The 25,432-nt window shown below is 39.1% G+C and overlaps 2 protein-coding genes across 3 annotated transcripts in view; both read right to left on the reverse strand.

The window, feature by feature from the left end:
- Positions 1 to 1,451: 1,451 nt before the first annotated feature.
- Positions 1,452 to 6,888, reverse strand: LOC139557933 (NF-kappa-B essential modulator-like). 2 transcript variants are annotated; one of them, XM_071373289.1, is made up of 5 exons: positions 6,422 to 6,888; positions 6,205 to 6,339; positions 2,604 to 2,740; positions 2,445 to 2,518; positions 1,452 to 2,069 (listed from the first exon to the last, which is right to left on the reverse strand). In XM_071373289.1, exons 2-5 carry the CDS (start codon positions 6,328 to 6,330, stop codon positions 1,879 to 1,881), a joined length of 528 nt encoding a protein of 175 aa, XP_071229390.1. In that variant the 5' UTR covers positions 6,331 to 6,339; positions 6,422 to 6,888; the 3' UTR covers positions 1,452 to 1,878. The 2 variants fall into 2 exon arrangements, with proteins under 2 accessions (XP_071229390.1, XP_071229391.1); XM_071373290.1 differs by having other exon boundaries at positions 1,452 to 2,112; positions 6,422 to 6,868.
- Positions 1,452 to 25,432, reverse strand: part of LOC139557932 (NF-kappa-B essential modulator-like) — a gene marked incomplete in the record, with an annotated part of 51,141 nt that continues 27,160 nt past the window's right edge. Inside the window, 1 exon segment of the mRNA XM_071373288.1 lies at positions 1,452 to 1,883.

Consider the following 25,432-nt stretch of genomic DNA (forward strand, 5'->3'; position numbering starts at 1 on the left):
GTGTGTGTGGGTGTGGGTGTGTGTGCGACTGCATGGGTGTGGGTGTGTTTGTGATGTACGGGTTGTCACCGTCCCTGCGGTTTAGATGGGGGGGGAGAGATATATAGAGGGAGAGATGAGGGGTTTAAGGTCATGAAATATTGTGTGGATGAAGGGCGGGCGGGTTGAATAAAGCATGCATTAAAAATCCATGAATGATACGTTCTTGTCTTTACCCTACATTGAGGATTTAAAAGTTAATGTCGATCCACTGAGCAAAAAAGGACAATGTCAGAGTTTAATTCAATAAGACAAAAGCTGCGAAATGGAGATTTGAAAATAAAGAGAATGGAAGGCCAGAACAGTAATGTTTGAGGAAGATATAAAGAGGAGGGAGGGCCAGAACAGTAATGTTTGGGGAAGATATAAAGAGGAGGGAGGGCCAGAACAGTAATGTTTGGGGAAGATATAAAGAGAAGGGAGGACCAGAACAGTAATTTTTGGGGAAGATATAAAGAGAAGGGAGGACCAGAACAGTAATGTTTGGGGAAGATATAAAGAGGAGGGAGGAACAGAACAGTAATTTTTGGGGAAGATATAAAGAGGAGGGAGGGACAGAACAGTAATGATTGGGGAAGATATAAAGAGGAGGGAGGACCAGAACAGTAATGTTTGGGGAAGATATAAAGAGGAGGGAGGACCAGAACAGTAATGTTTGAGGAAGATATAAAGAGGAGGACCAGAACAGTAATGTTTGAGGAAGATATAAAGAGGAGGGAGGACCAGAACAGTAATGTTTGAGGAAGATATAAAGAGGAGGGAGGACCAGAACAGTAATGTTTGGGGAAGATATAAAGAGGAGGGAGGACCAGAACAGTAATGTTTGAGGAAGATATAAAGAGGAGGGAGGACCAGAACAGTAATGTTTGGGGAAGATATAAAGAGGAGGACCAGAACAGTAATGTTTGGGGAAGATTTAGTGAAGTAGTAGAAGAGGATGATAGCAGTGAATGTTCTGTGTGATGATTGTGAGGCGCTGTATAAATCAGACAGTAACAAGATGGGGACTTCAAAATGGCACGTCAAGGGAACTGTCGTGTTCAGATGGGTTGAATGGAACCTGAAATCTGGACACTAACTACAGGTCTATAACCTTTCACATAGCCTCAATATTAACCTCCTGGAGAATTAAGCATTTCTTGCAGTAAAATGATAAACCAAATGTACATCTTGACTCGGAGTGGAGGAAATAGAATGCGTGGTTAGGGACCATCTGTAGAGGTGCTATCTTTTATCAGCATCATAAAAGCTGACAGTATTTCCACCACATAAAATACACATCCAAGCCGAACTGAAATCTGATCAGAAACATGTTTGGTTGTTTTAACAGCTTTTAATGTCCTTAAAACTGGTCAAACTGATTTCATTTGGAAATTTTGCACAGAAAATCTTTCATGTTTTTTTTTTGGGGGGGGGGGGGGGGGATTATTGCATTTTCTCCCCGGTCCCTAAACGCCGTTCCTGTGTGACAGAAGCAAAGATTTAAGAGAAAACAAACTTTACCGATATCAAGTAGATTGAAGTATTGATTCATGACATTCTGGTGAGTAAGGGCTTATTTAGTCTTCTGGGTTAACATGTAGCCAAATGACAGGAGAGAAGATGCATGTATCTAATTCCACATCAGTTGACTAACAAATAGCACATGTTGGTAATAAGCAGAAACATTGCCTAAAAAAAGGCCTGTCACACAAAAATCGTTATGCGATCTTTGACTGTAGTCTTCAGCGCATTTTCTATATTAGCGGGTGATGGCCTCAGATCTTTATCACATATAGTCGGGCGGGGTGAACAAACAAACAGCTGACCCGCTCATCACTAGTGTGTGTGACTGTGCATTTACATGTGTGTGTGTGTGTGTGTGTGTGTGTGTGTGTGTGTGTGTGTGTTACTGGATACAGTCCATGACATGTATCTGCAGTGTGTCCATGTCGGGGGCTTGGTACTGGCACTTTGGACAGCGGTAGTCAGGAAGCTCTTCAGCCCCGCCTCCAGAGACACCCCCTGCCACTCCTGCAGCCAATCCCACGCTGCGGAAGGAGGAAGGGGGAGGGGCCGTGTTAAAAGCAACCCCTGGGAATGCAACAGAAAGAGAGATGAATACACACACAGTACCCCCTACTCAGTCCATGGTTATCAGCAGAGTGAGTGAGTGAGTACCTGGTTGGTTGGTGTGTGTGTACCTGGTTGGTTGGTATGTGTACCTGGTTGGTTGGTGTGTGTACCTGGTTGGTTGGTGTGTGTGTGTGTGTGTGTGTGTGTGTGTGTGTGTGTGTGTGTGTGTGTGTGTGTACCTGGTTGGTTGGTGTGTGTACCTGGTTGGTTGGTGTGTGTGTACCTGGTTGGTGTGTGTGTGTGTGTGTGTGTGTGTGTGTGTGTGTGTGTGTGTGTGTGTGTGTGTGTACCTGGTTGTGGGGGGATGTTGGGTCGTGGTATGAAATCCTCCAGGTGTCTCTGCTGCATCTCCTCCATACGAGCCCTTAAAAACAAACACACACTACATTATATCAATCCATAAATCCCATTCTAGTGTGTGTGTGTGTGTGTGTGTGTGTGTGTGTTACCGTGAGGTCCCCTCCTGTTTCAGACGCTCCATCTCAGCCAGCACTGTGTTCAGCTGGTCCTGAAGCTCCTCCTTCCTCTGGTTCAACTTCTCTCTGGCCTCCCGCTCCGCGAGGAAGTCCGCCTTGTAGATCTCAGCCTGACACACACACACACACACACACACACACACACACACACACACACACACACACACACACACACACACACACACACACACACACACACACACACACACACACACACACACACACACACTTTATTTCAATATACAAATATCATTCAAATGTCAAAGGTCACAGATACAATACCGGTCAACAGTTTTAGAACACCTACTCATTCAAGGGTTTTTCTTTCTTTTACAATTTTCTACATTGTAGATTAATAGTGAAGACATCAAAACTATGAAATAACACATATGGAATCATGTAGTAACTAAAAAAAAGTGTTAAACAAATCAAAATATATTTTATATGTGAGATTCTTCAAATAGCCACCCTTTGCCTTGATGAAAGCTTTGATGAAAGCATAGTTTTGATGTCTTCACTATTATTCTACAATGTAGAAAATAGTAAAAATAAAGAAAAACCCTTGAATGAGTAGGTGTTGTAAACCTTGTGACCGGTAGTCATGGATACACAAAGCCCTTTGTTCTCCTGGTGGCAGAGAGGACAATCAACCAGATATGGAAGTTCTAAAATAAGTAGGTGGCCACCTGATGAATACCAGAAGGGTAAATAAGTAGGGGCCACCTGATGAATACCAGAAGGGTAAATAAGTAGGGGCCACCTGATGAATACCAGAAGGGTAAATAAGTAGGGGCCACCTGATGAATACCAGAAGGGTAAATAAGTAGGGGCCACCTGATGAATACCAGAAGGGTAAATAAGTAGTGGCCACCTGATGAATACATGAAGGGTAAATAAGTAGGGGCCACCTGATGAATACATGAAGGGTAAATAAGTAGGGGCCACCTGATGAATACCAGAAGGGTAAATAAGTAGTGGCCACCTGATGAATACCAGAAGGGTAAATAAGTAGGGGCCACCTGATGAATACCAGAAGGGTAAATAAGTAGGGGCCACCTGATGAATACCAGAAGGGTAAATAAGTAGGGGCCACCTGATGAATACCAGAAGGGTAAATAAGTAGGGGCCACCTGATGAATACATGAAGGGTAAATAAGTAGGGGCCACCTGATGAATACATGAAGGGTAAATAAGTAGGGGCCACCTGATGAATACCAGAAGGGTAAATAGGTAGGGCCCACCTGATGAATACATGAAGGGTAAATAAGTAGGGCCCACCTGATGAATACCAGAAGGGTAAATAAGTAGGGGCCACCTGATGAATACCAGAAGGGTAAATAAGTAGGGCCCACCTGATGAATACCAGAAGGGTAAATAAGTAGGGCCCACCTGATGAATACCAGAAGGGTAAATAAGTAGGGGCCACCTGATGAATACCAGAAGGGTAAATAAGTAGGGGCCACCTGATGAATACCAGAAGGGTAAATAAGTAGGGCCCACCTGATGAATACCAGAAGGGTAAATAAGTAGGGCCCACCTGATGAATACCAGAAGGGTAAATAAGTAGGGGCCACCTGACGAATACCAGAAGGGTAAATAAGTAGGGGCCACCTGACGAATACCAGAAGGGTAAATAAGTAGGGGTCACCTGATGAATACCAGAAGGGTAAATAAGTAGGGCCCACCTGATGAATACCAGAAGGGTAAATAAGTAGGGGCCACCTGATGAATACCAGAAGGGTAAATAAGTAGGGGCCACCTGATGAATACCAGAAGGGTAAATAAGTAGGGGTCACCTGATGAATACCAGAAGGGTAAATAAGTAGGGGTCACCTGATGAATACCAGAAGGGTAAATAAGTAGGGGCCACCTGATGAATACCAGAAGGGTAAATAAGTAGGGGTCACCTGATGAATACCAGAAGGGTAAATAAGTAGGGTCCACCTGATGAATACCAGAAGGGTAAATAAGTAGGGGCCACCTGATGAATACCAGAAGGGTAAATAAGTAGGGGGCCACCTGATGAATACATGAAGGGTAAATAAGTAGGGGTCACCTGATGAATACCAGAAGGGTAAATAAGTAGGGGCCACCTGATGAATACCAGAAGGGTAAATAAGTAGGGGCCACCTGATGAATACCAGAAGGGTAAATAAGTAGGGGCCACCTGATGAATACCAGAAGGGTAAATAAGTAGGGCCCACCTGATGAATACCAGAAGGGTAAATAAGTAGGGGCCACCTGATGAATACCAGAAGAGTAAATAAGTAGGGGCCACCTGATGAATACCAGAAGGGTAAATAAGTAGGGCCCACCTGATGAATACCAGAAGGGTAAATAAGTAGGGGCCACCTGATGAATACCAGAAGGGTAAATAAGTAGGGGCCACCTGATGAATACATGAAGGGTAAATAAGTAGGGGCCACCTGATGAATACATGAAGGGTAAATAAGTAGGGGTCACCTGATGAATACCAGAAGGGTAAATAAGTAGGGGCCACCTGATGAATACCAGAAGGGTAAATAAGTAGGGGCCACCTGATGAATACCAGAAGGGTAAATAAGTAGGGGCCACCTGATGAATACCAGAAGGGTAAATAAGTAGGGGCCACCTGATGAATACATGAAGGGTAAATAAGTAGGGGCCACCTGATGAATACATGAAGGGTAAATAAGTAGGGGCCACCTGATGAATACATGAAGGGTAAATAAGTAGGGGCCACCTGATGAATACCAGAAGGGTAAATAAGTAGGGGCCACCTGATGAATACATGAAGGGTAAATAAGTAGGGGCCACCTGATGAATACATGAAGGGTAAATAAGTAGGGGCCACCTGATGAATACCAGAAGGGTAAATAAGTAGGGGCCACCTGATGAATACCAGAAGGGTAAATAAGTAGGGGTCACCTGATGAATACCAGAAGGGTAAATAAGTAGGGGTCACCTGATGAATACCAGAAGGGTAAATAAGTAGGGGCCACCTGATGAATACCAGAAGGGTAAATAAGTAGGGGCCACCTGATGAATACCAGAAGGGTAAATAAGTAGGGGCCACCTGATGAATATCAGAAGGGTAAATAAGTAGAGGCCACCTGATGAATACCAGAAGGGTAAATAAGTAGGGCCCACCTGATGAATACCAGAAGGGTAAATAAGTAGGGCCCACCTGATGAATACCAGAAGGGTAAATAAGTAGGGGCCACCTGATGAATACCAGAAGGGTAAATAAGTAGGGGCCACCTGATGAATACCAGAAGGGTTTCAGCCCTCCAGGACTGGAAGAGAACAGGTGGCTAGAGGTGAACAAGGGGCTGGAGGTGAACCAGGGGCGAACAGGGGGCTAGAGGTGAACAAGGGGCAAACAGGCGGCTGGAGGTGAACCGCCCTGGTCTAGTCTCATCTCCTGAATATAGGGGCCAAGCACTGGAGGCTGGGAGTGCGTACCCTTTCTCACACAAATCCACTCGTAGCACAGGCTATTGCTTCCTCTATACAAGCCTCTAGCCCTCAGCCCCTAGCCAAAGCAACAGGGGCAGTGTGTACCTGTGCGGTGAGAACAGGGGTGAGTGTGTACCTGGGCGGTGAGAACAGGGACGGTCTCTAGAGATCCTCTCTGTTGCTCCACCTCTTCCTTCAGCTTGTCAATCAGGTCCTGTTTCAGAGCCAACGCTCTCTCTGCCTCCTCCAGACGGACAACCATGTCTCCTCCCTACACACACACACCTCAGTCTTTAGTTTGGAGTCGTAGTCCTTAAACAGACAGGTGTAGGCAGGTACACACACACACACACCTCAGTCTTTAGTTTGGAGTCGTAGTCCTTAAACAGACAGGTGTAGGCGTGCTGCAGCTGGGCTAGCTTCCTCCTGGAAGAGAGAAGGAGGGTTATTCCAGTAATGACGTGTCTGTGTCGACGTCAAGTCTGTCTCCACGGTGAGTGTGTGTGTGTGTGTTTGTGTGTGTACGTGTCATCGATAGTTATATATTATTTGGATGATATATCGATATTTGACTCCAAGTATCGATTTGTTCTCCATCTTCTTAAAAAGTGAGCCAACATGGTCTCTCAGTATGGTGATAATATGGTATGGTGATAATATGGTATGGTGAGGTCTCTCAGTATGGTGATAATATGGTATGGTGAGGTCCCTCAGTATGGTGATAATATTGTATGGTGAGGTCTCTCAGTATGGTGATAGTATGGTATGGTGATAATATGGTATGATGATAATATGGTATGGTGAGGTCTCTCAGTATGGTGATAATATGGTATGGTGATTATATGGTATGGTGAGGTCCTTCAGTATGGTGATAATATGGTATGGTGATAATATGGTATGGTGATAATATGGTATGGTGATTATATGGTATGGTGATTATATGGTATGGTGAGGTCCTTCAGTATGGTGATAATATGGTATGGTGATAATATGGTATGGTGAGGTCTCTCAGTATGGTGATAATATGGTGATAATATGGTATGGTGATAATATGGTATGGTGAGATCCTTCAGTATGGTGATAATATGGTATGGTGATAATATGGTATGATGATAATATGGTATGGTGAGGTCCCTCAGTATGGTGATAATATGGTATGATGATAATATGGTATGGTGAGGTCTCTCAGTATGGTGATAATATGGTATGGTGATAATATGGTATGGTGATAATATGGTATGGTGATAATATGGTATGGTGAGGTCTCTCATGGTGATAATATGGTATGGTGAGGTCTCTCAGTATGGTGATAATATGGTAAGGTGATAATATGGTATGGTGATAATATGGTATGGTGAGGTCTCTCAGTATGGTGATAATATGGTAAGGTGATAATATGGTATGGTGAGGTCTCAGTATGGTAATAATATGGTATGGTGAGGTCCCTCAGTATGGCAATAATATGGTACGGTGAGGTCCCTCAGTATGGTAATAATATGGTATGGTGAGGTCCCTCAGGTATGGTGATAATATGGTATGGTGATAATATGGTATGGTGAGGTCTCTCAGTATGGTGATAATATGGTATGGTGATAATATGGTATGGTGATTGTATGGTTATAATATGGTATGGTGATAATATGGTATGGTGAGGTCTCTCAGTATGGTGATAATATGGTATGGTGATAATATGGTATGGTGATAATATGGTATGGTGATTATATGGTATGGTTATAATATGGTATGGTGAGGTCTCTCAGTATGGTGATAATATGGTAAGGTGATAATATGGTATGGTGATAATATGGTATGGTGAGGTCTCTCAGTATGGTGATAATATGGTATGGTGATAATATGGTATGGTGAGGTCTCTCAGTATGGTAATAATATGGTATGGTGAGGTCCCTCAGTATGGTAATAATATGGTAAGGTGAGGTCCCTCAGTATGGTAATAATATGGTATGGTGAGGTCCCTCAGTATGGTAATAATATGGTAAGGTGATAATATGGTATGGTGATAATATGGTATGGTGATAATATGGTATGGTGAGGTCCTTCAGTATGGTGATAATATGGTATGGTGATAATATGGTATGGTGATAATATGGTATGGTGAGGTCTCTCAGTATGGTGATAATATGGTATGGTGATAATATAGTATGGTGAGGTCTCTCAGTATGGTAATAATATGGTATGGTGAGGTCCCTCAGTAAGGTAATAATATGGTAAGGTGAGGTCCCTCAGTATGGTAATAATATGGTATGGTGAGGTCCCTCAGTATGGTAATAATATGGTAAGGTGATAATATGGTATGGTGATTATATGGTATGGTGATTATATGGTATGGTGAGGTCCTTCAGTATGGTGATAATATGGTACGGTGATAATATGGTATGGTGAGGTCCCTCAGTATGGTAATAATATGGTAAGGTGATAATATGGTATGGTGATTATATGGTATGGTGATTATATGGTATGGTGAGGTCCTTCAGTATGGTGATAATATGGTATGGTGATAATATGGTATGGTGATAATATGGTATGGTGAGGTCTCTCAGTATGGTAATAATATGGTATGGTGAGGTCCCTCAGTAAGGTAATAATATGGTAAGGTGAGGTCCCTCAGTATGGTAATAATATGGTATGGTGAGGTCCCTCAGTATGGTAATAATATGGTAAGGTGATAATATGGTATGGTGATTATATGGTATGGTGATTATATGGTATGGTGAGGTCCTTCAGTATGGTGATAATATGGTATGGTGATAATATGGTATGGTGATAATATGGTATGGTGAGGTCTCTCAGTATGGTGATAATATGGTATGGTGATAATATGGTATGGTGAGGTCTCTCAGTATGGTAATAATATGGTATGGTGAGGTCCCTCAGTATGGTAATAATATGGTAAGGTGATAATATGGTATGGTGATTATATGGTATGGTGATTATATGGTATGGTGAGGTCCTTCAGTATGGTGATAATATGGTACGGTGATAATATGGTATGGTGAGGTCTCTCAGTATGGTGATAATATGGTATGGTGATAATATGGTATGGTGATTATATGGTATGGTGAGGTCCTTCAGTATGGTGATAATATGGTATGGTGATAATATGGTATGGTGATAATATGGTATGGTGATTATATGGTATGGTGAGGTCCTTCAGTATGGTGATAATATGGTATGGTGATAATATGGTATGGTGAGGTCTCAGCATGGTGATAATATGGTATGGTGATAATATGGTATGGTGATAATATGGTATGGTGATAATATGGTATGGTGAGGTCTCTCAGTATGGTGATAATATGGTATGGTGATAATATGGTATGGTGATTATATGGTATGGTGATTATATGGTATGGTGATAATATGGTGAGGTATCTCAGTATGGTGATAATATGGTATGGTGAGGTCCTTCAGTATGGTGATAATATGGTATGGTGATAATATGGTATGGTGAGATCCTTCAGTATGGTGATAATATGGTATGGTGATAATATGGTATGGTGAGATCCTTCAGTATGGTGATAATATGGTATGATGATAATATGGTATGGTGAGGTCTCTCAGTATGGTGATAATATGGTGATAATATGGTATGGTGAGATCCTTCAGTATGGTGATAATATGGTATGGTGAGGTCTCTCAGTATGGTGATAATATGGTGATAATATGGTATGGTGATAATATGGTATGGTGAGATCCTTCAGTATGGTGATAATATGGTATGATGATAATATGGTATGGTGAGGTCTCTCAGTATGGTGATACTATGGTATGGTGATAATATGGTATGGCGATAATATGGTATGGTCCCTCAGTATGGTGATAATATGGTATGGTGATAATATGGTACGGTGATAATATGGTATGGTGATAACATGGTATGGTGAGGTCCCTCAGTATGGTGATAATATGGTATGGTGATAATATGGTATGGCGATAATATGGTATGGTGATAACATGGTATGGTGATAACATGCTATGGTGAGGTCTCTCAGTATGGTGATAATATGGTATGGTGAGGTCCCTCAGTATGGTGATAATATGGTATGGTGATAATATGGTATGGTGATAACATGGTATGGTGATAACATGCTATGGTGAGGTCTCTCAGTATGGTGATAATATGGTATGGTGATAATATGGTATGTTGATAATATGGTATGTTGATAATATGGTATGGTGAGGTCCCTCAGTATGGTGATAATATGGTATATTGATAATATGGTATGGTGATAATATGGTATGGTGATGTCTCTCAGTATGGTGATAATATGGTATGGTGAGGTCTCTCAGTATGGTGATAATATGGTATGGTGATAATATGGTATGTTGATAATATGGTATGAGGTCCCTCAGTATGGTGATAATATGGTATGTTGATAACATGCTATGGTGAGGTCTCAGTATGGTGATAATATGGTATGGTGATAACATGCTATGGTGAGGTATCTCAGTATGGTGATAATATGGTATAGTGAGGTCTCTCAGTATGGTGATAATATGGTATGGTGAGGCCCCTCAGTATGGTGATAATATGGTGAGGTCTCTCAGTATGGTGATAATATGGTATGGTGAGGTCTCTCAGTATGGTGATAATATGGTATGGTGAGGTCCCTCAGTATGGTGATAATATGGTATGTTGATAATATGGTATGTTGATAATATGGTATGGTGAGGTCCCTCAGTATGGTGATAATATGGTATGTTGATAATATGGTATGGTGATAACATGCTATGGTGAGGTCTCTCAGTATGGTGATAATATGGTATGTTGATAATATGGTATGGTGAGGTCCCTCAGTATGGTGATAATATGGTATGTTGATAATATGGTATGGTGATAACATGCTATGGTGAGGTCTCTCAGTATGGTGATAATATGGTATGTTGATAATATGGTATGTTGATAATATGGTATGGTGAGGTCCCTCAGTATGGTGATAATATGGTATGTTGATAATATGGTATGGTGATAATATGGTATGGTGAGGTCCCTCAGTATGGTGATAATATGGTATGTTGATAATATTGTATGTTGATAATATGGTATGGTGAGCTCCCTCAGTATGTTGATAATATGGTATGGTGATAATATGGTATGGTCTCTCAGTATGGTGATAATATGGTATGGTGATAATATAGTATGGTGAGGTCTCTCAGTATGGTAATAATATGGTATGGTGAGGTCCCTCAGTAAGGTAATAATATGGTAAGGTGAGGTCCCTCAGTATGGTAATAATATGGTATGGTGAGGTCCCTCAGTATGGTAATAATATGGTAAGGTGATAATATGGTATGGTGATTATATGGTATGGTGATTATATGGTATGGTGAGGTCCTTCAGTATGGTGATAATATGGTATGGTGATAATATGGTATGGTGATAATATGGTATGGTGATTATATGGTATGGTGAGGTCCTTCAGTATGGTGATAATATGGTATGGTGATAATATGGTATGGTGAGGTCTCAGCATGGTGATAATATGGTATGGTGATAATATGGTATGGTGATAATATGGTATGGTGATAATATGGTATGGTGAGGTCTCTCAGTATGGTGATAATATGGTATGGTGATAATATAGTATGGTGAGGTCTCTCAGTATGGTAATAATATGGTATGGTGAGGTCCCTCAGTAAGGTAATAATATGGTAAGGTGAGGTCCCTCAGTATGGTAATAATATGGTATGGTGAGGTCCCTCAGTATGGTAATAATATGGTAAGGTGATAATATGGTATGGTGATTATATGGTATGGTGATTATATGGTATGGTGAGGTCCTTCAGTATGGTGATAATATGGTATGGTGATAATATGGTATGGTGAGGTCTCTCAGTATGGTGATAATATGGTATGGTGATAATATGGTATGGTGATAATATGGTATGGTGATAATATGGTATGGTGATAATATGGTATGGTGATAATATGGTATGGTGATTATATGGTATGGTGAGGTCCTTCAGTATGGTGATAATATGGTATGGTGATAATATGGTATGGTGAGGTCTCAGCATGGTGATAATATGGTATGGTGATAATATGGTATGGTGATTATATGGTATGGTGATTATATGGTATGGTGATAATATGGTATGGTGATAATATGGTGAGGTATCTCAGTATGGTGATAATATGGTATGGTGAGGTCCTTCAGTATGGTGATAATATGGTATGGTGATAATATGGTATGGTGAGATCCTTCAGTATGGTGATAATATGGTATGGTGATAATATGGTATGGTGAGATCCTTCAGTATGGTGATAATATGGTATGATGATAATATGGTATGGTGAGGTCTCTCAGTATGGTGATAATATGGTGATAATATGGTATGGTGAGATCCTTCAGTATGGTGATAATATGGTATGGTGAGGTCTCTCAGTATGGTGATAATATGGTGATAATATGGTATGGTGATAATATGGTATGGTGAGATCCTTCAGTATGGTGATAATATGTTATGGTGATAATATGGTATGGTGATAATATGGTATGGTGAGATCCTTCAGTATGGTGATAATATGGTATGATGATAATATGGTATGGTGAGGTCTCTCAGTATGGTAATAATATGGTATGGTGAGGTCCCTCAGTAAGGTAATAATATGGTAAGGTGAGGTCCCTCAGTATGGTAATAATATGGTATGGTGAGGTCCCTCAGTATGGTAATAATATGGTAAGGTGATAATATGGTATGGTGATTATATGGTATGGTGATTATATGGTATGGTGAGGTCCTTCAGTATGGTGATAATATGGTATGGTGATAATATGGTATGGTGATAATATGGTATGGTGAGGTCTCTCAGTATGGTGATAATATGGTATGGTGATAATATAGTATGGTGAGGTCTCTCAGTATGGTAATAATATGGTATGGTGAGGTCCCTCAGTAAGGTAATAATATGGTAAGGTGAGGTCCCTCAGTATGGTAATAATATGGTATGGTGAGGTCCCTCAGTATGGTAATAATATGGTAAGGTGATAATATGGTATGGTGATTATATGGTATGGTGATTATATGGTATGGTGAGGTCCTTCAGTATGGTGATAATATGGTATGGTGATAATATGGTATGGTGAGGTCTCTCAGTATGGTGATAATATGGTATGGTGATAATATGGTATGGTGATTATATGGTATGGTGAGGTCCTTCAGTATGGTGATAATATGGTATGGTGATAATATGGTATGGTGATAATATGGTATGGTGATTATATGGTATGGTGAGGTCCTTCAGTATGGTGATAATATGGTATGGTGATAATATGGTATGGTGAGGTCTCAGCATGGTGATAATATGGTATGGTGATAATATGGTATGGTGATAATATGGTATGGTGATAATATGGTATGGTGAGGTCTCTCAGTATGGTGATAATATGGTATGGTGATAATATGGTATGGTGATTATATGGTATGGTGATTATATGGTATGGTGATAATATGGTATGGTGATAATATGGTGAGGTATCTCAGTATGGTGATAATATGGTATGGTGAGGTCCTTCAGTATGGTGATAATATGGTATGGTGATAATATGGTATGGTGAGATCCTTCAGTATGGTGATAATATGGTATGGTGATAATATGGTATGGTGAGATCCTTCAGTATGGTGATAATATGGTATGATGATAATATGGTATGGTGAGGTCTCTCAGTATGGTGATAATATGGTGATAATATGGTATGGTGAGATCCTTCAGTATGGTGATAATATGGTATGGTGAGGTCTCTCAGTATGGTGATAATATGGTGATAATATGGTATGGTGATAATATGGTATGGTGAGATCCTTCAGTATGGTGATAATATGTTATGGTGATAATATGGTATGGTGATAATATGGTATGGTGAGATCCTTCAGTATGGTGATAATATGGTATGATGATAATATGGTATGGTGAGGTCTCTCAGTATGGTGATAATATGGTGATAATATGGTATGGTTGGTGATAATATGGTATGGTGATAATATGGTACGGTGATAATATGGTATGGTGATAACATGGTATGGTGAGGTCCCTCAGTATGGTGATAATATGGTATGGTGATAATATGGTATGGTGATAATATGGTATGGTGATAACATGGTATGGTGATAACATGCTATGGTGAGGTCTCTCAGTATGGTGATAATATGGTATGGTGAGGTCCCTCAGTATGGTGATAATATGGTATGGTGATAATATGGTATGGTGATAACATGGTATGGTGATAACATGCTATGGTGAGGTCTCTCAGTATGGTGATAATATGGTATGGTGATAATATGGTATGTTGATAATATGGTATGGTGAGGTCCCTCAGTATGGTGATAATATGGTATAATATGGTATGGTGAGGTCTCTCAGTATGGTGATAATATGGTATGGTGAGGTCTCTCAGTATGGTGATAATATGGTATGGTGATAATATGGTATGTTGATAATATGGTATGGTGAGGTCCCTCAGTATGGTGATAATATGGTATGTTGATAATATGGTATGGTGATAATATGGTATGGTGAGGTCTCTCAGTATGGTGATAATATGGTATGGTGATAACATGCTATGGTGAGGTATCTCAGTATGGTGATAATATGGTATAGTGAGGTCTCTCAGTATGGTGATAATATGGTATGGTGAGGTCCCTCAGTATGGTGATAATATGGTATGGTGAGGTCTCTCAGTATGGTGATAATATGGTATGGTGAGGTCTCTCAGTATGGTGATAATATGGTATGGTGAGGTCCCTCAGTATGGTGATAATATGGTATGTTGATAATATGGTATGTTGATAATATGGTATGGTGAGGTCCCTCAGTATGGTGATAATATGGTATGTTGATAATATGGTATGGTGATAACATGCTATGGTGAGGTCTCTCAGTATGGTGATAATATGGTATGTTGATAATATGGTACGGTGAGGTCCCTCAGTATGGTGATAATATGGTATGTTGATAATATGGTATGGTGATAACATGCTATGGTGAGGTCTCTCAGTATGGTGATAATATGGTATGTTGATAATATGGTATGGTGAGGTCCCTCAGTATGGTGATAATATGGTATGTTGATAACATGGTATGTTGATAATATGGTATGGTGAGGTCCCTCAGTATGGTGATAATATGGTATGTTGATAATATTGTATGTTGATAATATGGTATGGTGAGGTCCCTCAGTATGTTGATAATATGGTATGGTGATAATATGGTATGGTGAGGTCTCTCAGTATGGTGATAATATGGTATGGTGAAGGTCTCTCAGTATGGTAATAATATGGTATGGTGAGGTCCCTCAGTAAGGTAATAATATGGTAAGGTGAGGTCCCTCAGTATGGTAATAATATGGTATGGTGAGGTCCCTCAGTATGGTAATAATATGGTATGGTGAGGTCCCTCAGTATGGTGATAATATGGTATGTTGATAACATGGTATGTTGATAATATGGTATGGTGAGGTCCCTCAGTATGGTGATAATATGGTATGGTGATAATATGGTATGGTGATTATATGGTATGGTGATTATATGGTATGGTGAGGTCCTTCAGTATGGTGATAATATGGTATGGTGATAATATGGTATGGTGATAATATGGTATGGTGAGGTCTCTCAGTATGGTGATAATATGGTATGGTGATAATATAGTATGGTGAGGTCTCTCAGTATGGTAATAATATGGTATGGTGAGGTCCCTCAGTAAGGTAATAATATGGTAAGGTGAGGTCCCTCAGTATGGTAATAATATGGTATGGTGAGGTCCCTCAGTATGGTAATAATATGGTAAGGTGATAATATGGTATGGTGATTATATGGTATGGTGATTATATGGTATGGTGAGGTCCTTCAGTATGGTGATAATATGGTATGGTGATAATATGGTATGGTGAGGTCTCTCAGTATGGTGATAATATGGTATGGTGATAATATGGTATGGTGATTATATGGTATGGTGAGGTCCTTCAGTATGGTGATAATATGGTATGGTGATAATATGGTATGGTGATAATATGGTATGGTGATTATATGGTATGGTGAGGTCCTTCAGTATGGTGATAATATGGTATGGTGATAATATGGTATGGTGAGGTCTCAGCATGGTGATAATATGGTGATAATATGGTATGGTGATTATATGGTATGGTGATTATATGGTATGGTGATAATATGGTATGGTGATAATATGGTGAGGTATCTCAGTATGGTGATAATATGGTATGGTGAGGTCCTTCAGTATGGTGATAATATGGTATGGTGATAATATGGTATGGTGAGATCCTTCAGTATGGTGATAATATGGTATGGTGATAATATGGTATGGTGAGATCCTTCAGTATGGTGATAATATGGTATGATGATAATATGGTATGGTGAGGTCTCTCAGTATGGTGATAATATGGTATGGTGAGATCCTTCAGTATGGTGATAATATGGTATGGTGAGGTCTCTCAGTATGGTGATAATATGGTGATAATATGGTATGGTGATAATATGGTATGGTGAGATCCTTCAGTATGGTGATAATATGTTATGGTGATAATATGGTATGGTGATAATATGGTATGGTGAGATCCTTCAGTATGGTGATAATATGGTATGATGATAATATGGTATGGTGAGGTCTCTCAGTATGGTAATAATATGGTATGGTGAGGTCCCTCAGTAAGGTAATAATATGGTAAGGTGAGGTCCCTCAGTATGGTAATAATATGGTATGGTGAGGTCCCTCAGTATGGTAATAATTTGGTAAGGTGATAATATGGTATGGTGATTATATGGTATGGTGATTATATGGTATGGTGAGGTCCTTCAGTATGGTGATAATATGGTATGGTGATAATATGGTATGGTGATAATATGGTATGGTGATAATATGGTATGGTGAGGTCTCTCAGTATGGTGATAATATGGTATGGTGATAATATAGTATGGTGAGGTCTCTCAGTATGGTAATAATATGGTATGGTGAGGTCCCTCAGTAAGGTAATAATATGGTAAGGTGAGGTCCCTCAGTATGGTGATAATATGGTATGGTGATAATATGGTATGGTGAGGTCTCTCAGTATGGTGATAATATGGTATGGTGATTATATGGTATGGTGAGGTCCTTCAGTATGGTGATAATATGGTATGATATAATATGGTATGGTGATAATATGGTATGGTGATAATATGGTATGGTGAGGTCCTTCAGTATGGTGATAATATGGTATGGTGATAATATGGTATGGTGAGGTCTCTCAGTATGGTGATAATATGGTATGGTGAGGTCCCTCAGTATGGTGATAATATGGTATGGTGATAATATGGTATGGTGATAACATGGTATGGTGATAACATGCTATGGTGAGGTCTCTCAGTATGGTGATAATATGGTATGGTGATAATATGGTATGTTGATAATATGGTATGTTGATAATATGGTATGGTGAGGTCCCTCAGTATGGTGATAATATGGTATATTGATAATATGGTATGGTGATAATATGGTATGGTGATGTCTCTCAGTATGGTGATAATATGGTATGGTGAGGTCTCTCAGTATGGTGATAATATGGTATGGTGATAATATGGTATGTTGATAATATGGTATGAGGTCCCTCAGTATGGTGATAATATGGTATGTTGATAATATGGTATGGTGATAATATGGTATGGTGAGGTCTCTCAGTATGGTGATAATATGGTATGGTGATAACATGCTATGGTGAGGTATCTCAGTATGGTGATAATATGGTATGGTGAGGTAGTATGGTGATGGTATGGTGATAATATCAGTATGGTGATAATATGGTATGGTGAGGTCTCAGTATGGTGATAATATGGTATGGTGAGGTCTCTCAGTATGGTGATAATATGGTATGGTGAGGTCCCTCAGTATGGTGATAATATGGTATGTTGATAACATGGTATGTTGATAATATGGTATGGTGAGGTCCCTCAGTATGGTGATAATATGGTATGTTGATAATATGGTATGGTGATAACATGCTATGGTGAGGTCTCTCAGTATGGTGATAATATGGTATGTTGATAATATGGTACGGTGAGGTCCCTCAGTATGGTGATAATATGGTATGTTGATAATATGGTATGGTGATAACATGCTATGGTGAGGTCTCTCAGTATGGTGATAATATGGTATGTTGATAATATGGTATGTTGATAATATGGTATGGTGAGGTCCCTCAGTATGGTGATAATATGGTATGTTGATAACATGGTATGTTGATAATATGGTATGGTGAGGTCCCTCAGTATGGTGATAATATGGTATGTTGATAATATTGTATGTTGATAATATGGTATGGTGAGCTCCCTCAGTATGTTGATAATATGGTATGGTGATAATATGGTATGGTCTCTCAGTATGGTGATAATATGGTATGGTGATAATATAGTATGGTGAGGTCTCTCAGTATGGTAATAATATGTTATGGTGAGGTCCCTCAGTAAGGTAATAATATGGTAAGGTGAGGTCCCTCAGTATGGTAATAATATGGTATGGTGAGGTCCCTCAGTATGGTAATAATATGGTAAGGTGATAATATGGTATGGTGATTATATGGTATGGTGATTATATGGTATGGTGAGGTCCTTCAGTATGGTGATAATATGGTATGGTGATAATATGGTATGGTGATAATATGGTATGGTGAGGTCTCTCAGTATGGTGATAATATGGTAAGGTGATAATATGGTATGGTGAGGTCTCAGTATGGTAATAATATGGTATGGTGAGGTCCCTCAGTATGGCAATAATATGGTACGGTGAGGTCCCTCAGTATGGTAATAATATGGTATGGTGAGGTCCCTCAGTATGGTAATAATATGGTATGGTGATAATATGGTATGGTGATTATATGGTATGGTGATTATATGGTATGGTGAGGTCCTTCAGTATGGTGATAATATGGTATGGTGATAATATGGTATGGTGAGGTCTCTCAGTATGGTGATAATATGGTATGGTGATAATATGGTATGGTGATTATATGATATGGTGAGGTCCTTCAGTATGGTGATAATATGGTATGGTGATAATATGGTATGGTGATAATATGGTATGGTGATTATATGGTATGGTGAGGTCCTTCAGTATGGTGATAATATGGTATGGTGATAATATGGTATGGTGATAATATGGTATGGTGAGGTCCCTCAGTATGGTGATAATATGGTATATTGATAATATGGTATGGTGATAATATGGTATGGTGATGTCTCTCAGTATGGTGATAATATGGTATGGTGAGGTCTCTCAGTATGGTGATAATATGGTATGGTGATAATATGGTATGTTGATAATATGGTATGGTGAGGTCCCTCAGTATGGTGATAATATGGTATGTTGATAATATGGTATGGTGATAATATGGTATGGTGAGGTCTCTCAGTATGGTGATAATATGGTATGGTGATAACATGCTATGGTGAGGTATCTCAGTATGGTGATAATATGGTATAGTGAGGTCTCTCAGTATGGTGATAATATGGTATGGTGAGGTCCCTCAGTATGGTGATAATATGGTATGGTGAGGTCTCTCAGTATGGTGATAATATGGTATGGTGAGGTCTCTCAGTATGGTGATAATATGGTATGGTGAGGTCCCTCAGTATGGTGATAATATGGTATGTTGATGATGTTGATATATGGTATGGTGAGGTCCCTCAGTATGGTGATAATATGGTATGTTGATAATATGGTATGGTGATAACATGCTATGGTGAGGTCTCTCAGTATGGTGATATAATATGGTATGGTGAGGTCCCTCAGTATGGTGATAACATGGTATGGTGATAACATGGTATGGTGATAACATGGTATGGTGAGGTCTCTCAGTATGGTGATAATATGGTATGTTGATAATATGGTATGTTGATAATATGGTATGGTGAGGTCCCTCAGTATGGTGATAATATGGTATGTTGATAACATGGTATGTTGATAATATGGTATGGTGAGGTCCCTCAGTATGGTGATAATATGGTATGTTGATAATATTGTATGTTGATAATATGGTATGGTGAGCTCCCTCAGTATGTTGATAATATGGTATGGTGATAATATGGTATGGTCTCTCAGTATGGTGATAATATGGTATGGTGATAATATAGTATGGTGAGGTCTCTCAGTATGGTAATAATATGTTATGGTGAGGTCCCTCAGTAAGGTAATAATATGGTAAGGTGAGGTCCCTCAGTATGGTAATAATATGGTATGGTGAGGTCCCTCAGTATGGTAATAATATGGTAAGGTGATAATATGGTATGGTGATTATATGGTATGGTGATTATATGGTATGGTGAGGTCCTTCAGTATGGTGATAATATGGTATGGTGATAATATGGTATGGTGATAATATGGTATGGTGAGGTCTCTCAGTATGGTGATAATATGGTATGGTGATAATATAGTATGGTGAGGTCTCTCAGTATGGTAATAATATGGTATGGTGAGGTCCCTCAGTAAGGTAATAATATGGTAAGGTGAGGTCCCTCAGTATGGTAATAATATGGTATGGTGAGGTCCCTCAGTATGGTAATAATATGGTAAGGTGATAATATGGTATGGTGATTATATGGTATGGTGATTATATGGTATGGTGAGGTCCTTCAGTATGGTGATAATATGGTATGGTGATAATATGGTATGGTGAGGTCTCTCAGTATGGTGATAATATGGTATGGTGATAATATGGTATGGTGATTATATGATATGGTGAGGTCCTTCAGTATGGTGATAATATGGTATGGTGATAATATGGTATGGTGATAATATGGTATGGTGATTATATGGTATGGTGAGGTCCTTCAGTATGGTGATAATATGGTATGGTGATAATATGGTATGGTGAGGTCTCAGCATGGTGATAATATGGTATGGTGATAATATGGTATGGTGATTATATGGTATGGTGATTATATGGTATGGTGATAATATGGTATGGTGATAATATGGTGAGGTATCTCAGTATGGTGATAATATGGTATGGTGAGGTCCTTCAGTATGGTGATAATATGGTATGGTGATAATATGGTATGGTGAGATCCTTCAGTATGGTGATAATATGGTATGGTGATAATATGGTATGGTGAGATCCTTCAGTATGGTGATAATATGGTATGATGATAATATGGTATGGTGAGGTCTCTCAGTATGGTGATAATATGGTGATAATATGGTATGGTGAGATCCTTCAGTATGGTGATAATATGGTATGGTGAGGTCTCTCAGTATGGTGATAATATGGTGATAATATGGTATGGTGATAATATGGTATGGTGAGATCCTTCAGTATGGTGATAATATGTTATGGTGATAATATGGTATGGTGATAATATGGTATGGTGAGATCCTTCAGTATGGTGATAATATGGTATGATGAGGTCTCTCAGTATGGTAATAATATGGTATGGTGAGGTCCCTCAGTAAGGTAATAATATGGTAAGGTGAGGTCCCTCAGTATGGTAATAATATGGTATGGTGAGGTCCCTCAGTATGGTAATAATATGGTAAGGTGATAATATGGTATGGTGATTATATGGTATGGTGATAATATGGTATGGTGATAATATGGTGAGGTATCTCAGTATGGTGATAATATGGTATGGTGAGGTCCTTCAGTATGGTGATAATATGGTATGGTGATAATATGGTATGGTGAGATCCTTCAGTATGGTGATAATATGGTATGGTGATAATATGGTATGGTGAGATCCTTCAGTATGGTGATAATATGGTATGATGATAATATGGTATGGTGAGGTCTCTCAGTATGGTGATAATATGGTGATAATATGGTATGGTGAGATCCTTCAGTATGGTGATAATATGGTATGGTGAGGTCTCTCAGTATGGTGATAATATGGTGATAATATGGTATGGTGATAATATGGTATGGTGAGATCCTTCAGTATGGTGATAATATGTTATGGTGATAATATGGTATGGTGATAATATGGTATGGTGAGATCCTTCAGTATGGTGATAATATGGTATGATGATAATATGTTATGGTGAGGTCCCTCAGTATGGTAATAATATGGTATGGTGAGGTCCCTCAGTATGGTAATAATATGGTAAGGTGATAATATGGTATGGTGATTATATGGTATGGTGATTATATGGTATGGTGAGGTCCTTCAGTATGGTGATAATATGGTATGGTGATAATATGGTATGGTGATAATATGGTATGGTGAGGTCTCTCAGTATGGTGATAATATGGTATGGTGATAATATAGTATGGTGAGGTCTCTCAGTATGGTAATAATATGGTATGGTGAGGTCCCTCAGTAAGGTAATAATATGGTAAGGTGAGGTCCCTCAGTATGGTGATAATATGGTATGGTGATAATATGGTATGGTGAGGTCTCTCAGTATGGTGATAATATGGTATGGTGATAATATGGTATGGTGATGATATGGTATGGTGAGGTCCTTCAGTATGGTGATAATATGGTATGGTGATAATATGGTGATAATATGGTATGATAATATGGTATGGTGATCCTTCAGTATGGTGATAATATGGTATGGTGATAATATGGTATGGTGAGGTCTCTCAGTATGGTGATAATATGGTATGGTGAGGTCCCTCAGTATGGTGATAATATGGTATGGTGATAACATGGTATGGTGATAACATGGTATGGTGATAACATGCTATGGTGAGGTCTCTCAGTATGGTGATAATATGGTATGTTGATAATATGGTATGTTGATAATATGGTATGGTGAGGTCCCTCAGTATGGTGATAATATGGTATGTTGATAATATGGTATGGTGATAATATGGTATGGTGATGTCTCTCAGTATGGTGATAATATGGTATGGTGAGGTCTCTCAGTATGGTGATAATATGGTATGGTGATAATATGGTATGTTGATAATATGGTTTGAGGTCCCTCAGTATGGTGATAATATGGTATGTTGATAATATGGTATGGTGATAATATGGTATGGTGAGGTCTCTCAGTATGGTGATAATATGGTATGGTGATAACATGCTATGGTGAGGTATCTCAGTATGGTGATAATATGGTATAGTGAGGTCTCTCAGTATGGTGATAATATGGTATGGTGAGGCCCCTCAGTATGGTGATAATATGGTATGGTGAGGTCTCTCAGTATGGTGATAATATGGTATGGTGATGTCTCTCAGTATGGTGATAATATGGTATGGTGAGGTCCCTCAGTATGGTGATAATATGGTATGTTGATAACATGGTATGTTGATAATATGGTATGGTGAGGTCCCTCAGTATGGTGATAATATGGTATGTTGATAATATGGTATGGTGATAACATGCTATGGTGAGGTCTCTCAGTATGGTGATAATATGGTATGTTGATAATATGGTATGGTGAGGTCCCTCAGTATGGTGATAATATGGTATGTTGATAATATGGTATGGTGATAACATGCTATGGTGAGGTCTCTCAGTATGGTGATAATATGGTATGTTGATAATATGGTATGTTGATAATATGGTATGGTGAGGTCCCTCAGTATGGTGATAATATGGTATGTTGATAACATGGTATGGTGAGGTCCCTCAGTATGGTGATAATATGGTATGTTGATAATATTGTATGTTGATAATATGGTATGGTGAGGTCCCTCAGTATGTTGATAATATGGTATGGTGATAATATGGTATGGTCTCTCAGTATGGTGATAATATGGTATGGTGATAATATAGTATGGTGAGGTCTCTCAGTATGGTAATAATATGTTATGGTGAGGTCCCTCAGTAAGGTAATAATATGGTAAGGTGAGGTCCCTCAGTATGGTAATAATATGGTATGGTGAGGTCCCTCAGTATGGTAATAATATGGTAAGGTGATAATATGGTATGGTGATTATATGGTATGGTGATTATATGGTATGGTGAGGTCCTTCAGTATGGTGATAATATGGTATGGTGAGGTCTCTCAGTATGGTGATAATATGGTATGGTGATAATATAGTATGGTGAGGTCTCTCAGTATGGTAATAATATGGTATGGTGACGTCCCTCAGTAAGGTAATAATATGGTAAGGTGAGGTCCCTCAGTATGGTAATAATATGGTATGGTGAGGTCCCTCAGTATGGTAATAATATGGTAAGGTGATAATATGGTATGGTGATTATATGGTATGGTGATTATATGGTATGGTGAGGTCCTTCAGTATGGTGATAATATGGTATGGTGATAATATGGTATGGTGAGGTCTCTCAGTATGGTGATAATATGGTATGGTGATAATATGGTATGGTGATTATATGGTATGGTGAGGTCCTTCAGTATGGTGATAATATGGTATGGTGATAATATGGTATGGTGATAATATGGTATGGTGATTATATGGTATGGTGAGGTCCTTCAGTATGGTGATAATATGGTATGGTGATAATATGGTATGGTGAGGTCTCAGCATGGTGATAATATGGTATGGTGATAATATGGTATGGTGATTATATGGTATGGTGATTATATGGTATGGTGATAATATGGTATGGTGATAATATGGTGAGGTATCTCAGTATGGTGATAATATGGTATGGTGAGGTCCTTCAGTATGGTGATAGTATGGTATGGTGATAATATGGTATGGTGAGATCCTTCAGTATGGTGATAATATGGTATGGTGATAATATGGTATGGTGAGATCCTTCAGTATGGTGATAATATGGTATGATGATAATATGGTATGGTGAGGTCTCTCAGTATGGTGATAATATGGTGATAATATGGTATGGTGAGATCCTTCAGTATGGTGATAATATGGTATGGTGAGGTCTCTCAGTATGGTGATAATATGGTGATAATATGGTATGGTGATAATATGGTATGGTGAGATCCTTCAGTATGGTGATAATATGTTATGGTGATAATATGGTATGGTGATAATATGGTATGGTGAGATCCTTCAGTATGGTGATAATATGGTATGATGAGGTCTCTCAGTATGGTAATAATATGGTATGGTGAGGTCCCTCAGTAAGGTAATAATATGGTAAGGTGAGGTCCCTCAGTATGGTAATAATATGGTATGGTGAGGTCCCTCAGTATGGTAATAATATGGTAAGGTGATAATATGGTATGGTGATTATATGGTATGGTGATTATATGGTATGGTGAGGTCCTTCAGTATGGTGATAATATGGTATGGTGATAATATGGTATGGTGAGGTCTCTCAGTATGGTGATAATATGGTATGGTGATAATATAGTATGGTGAGGTCTCTCAGTATGGTAATAATATGGTATGGTGAGGTCCCTCAGTAAGGTAATAATATGGTAAGGTGAGGTCCCTCAGTATGGTAATAATATGGTATGGTGAGGTCCCTCAGTATG

This window comes from Salvelinus alpinus, chromosome 28 (assembly GCF_045679555.1).
Source record: "Salvelinus alpinus chromosome 28, SLU_Salpinus.1, whole genome shotgun sequence".
NCBI classification, from domain to species: Eukaryota; Metazoa; Chordata; class Actinopteri; order Salmoniformes; family Salmonidae; genus Salvelinus; species Salvelinus alpinus.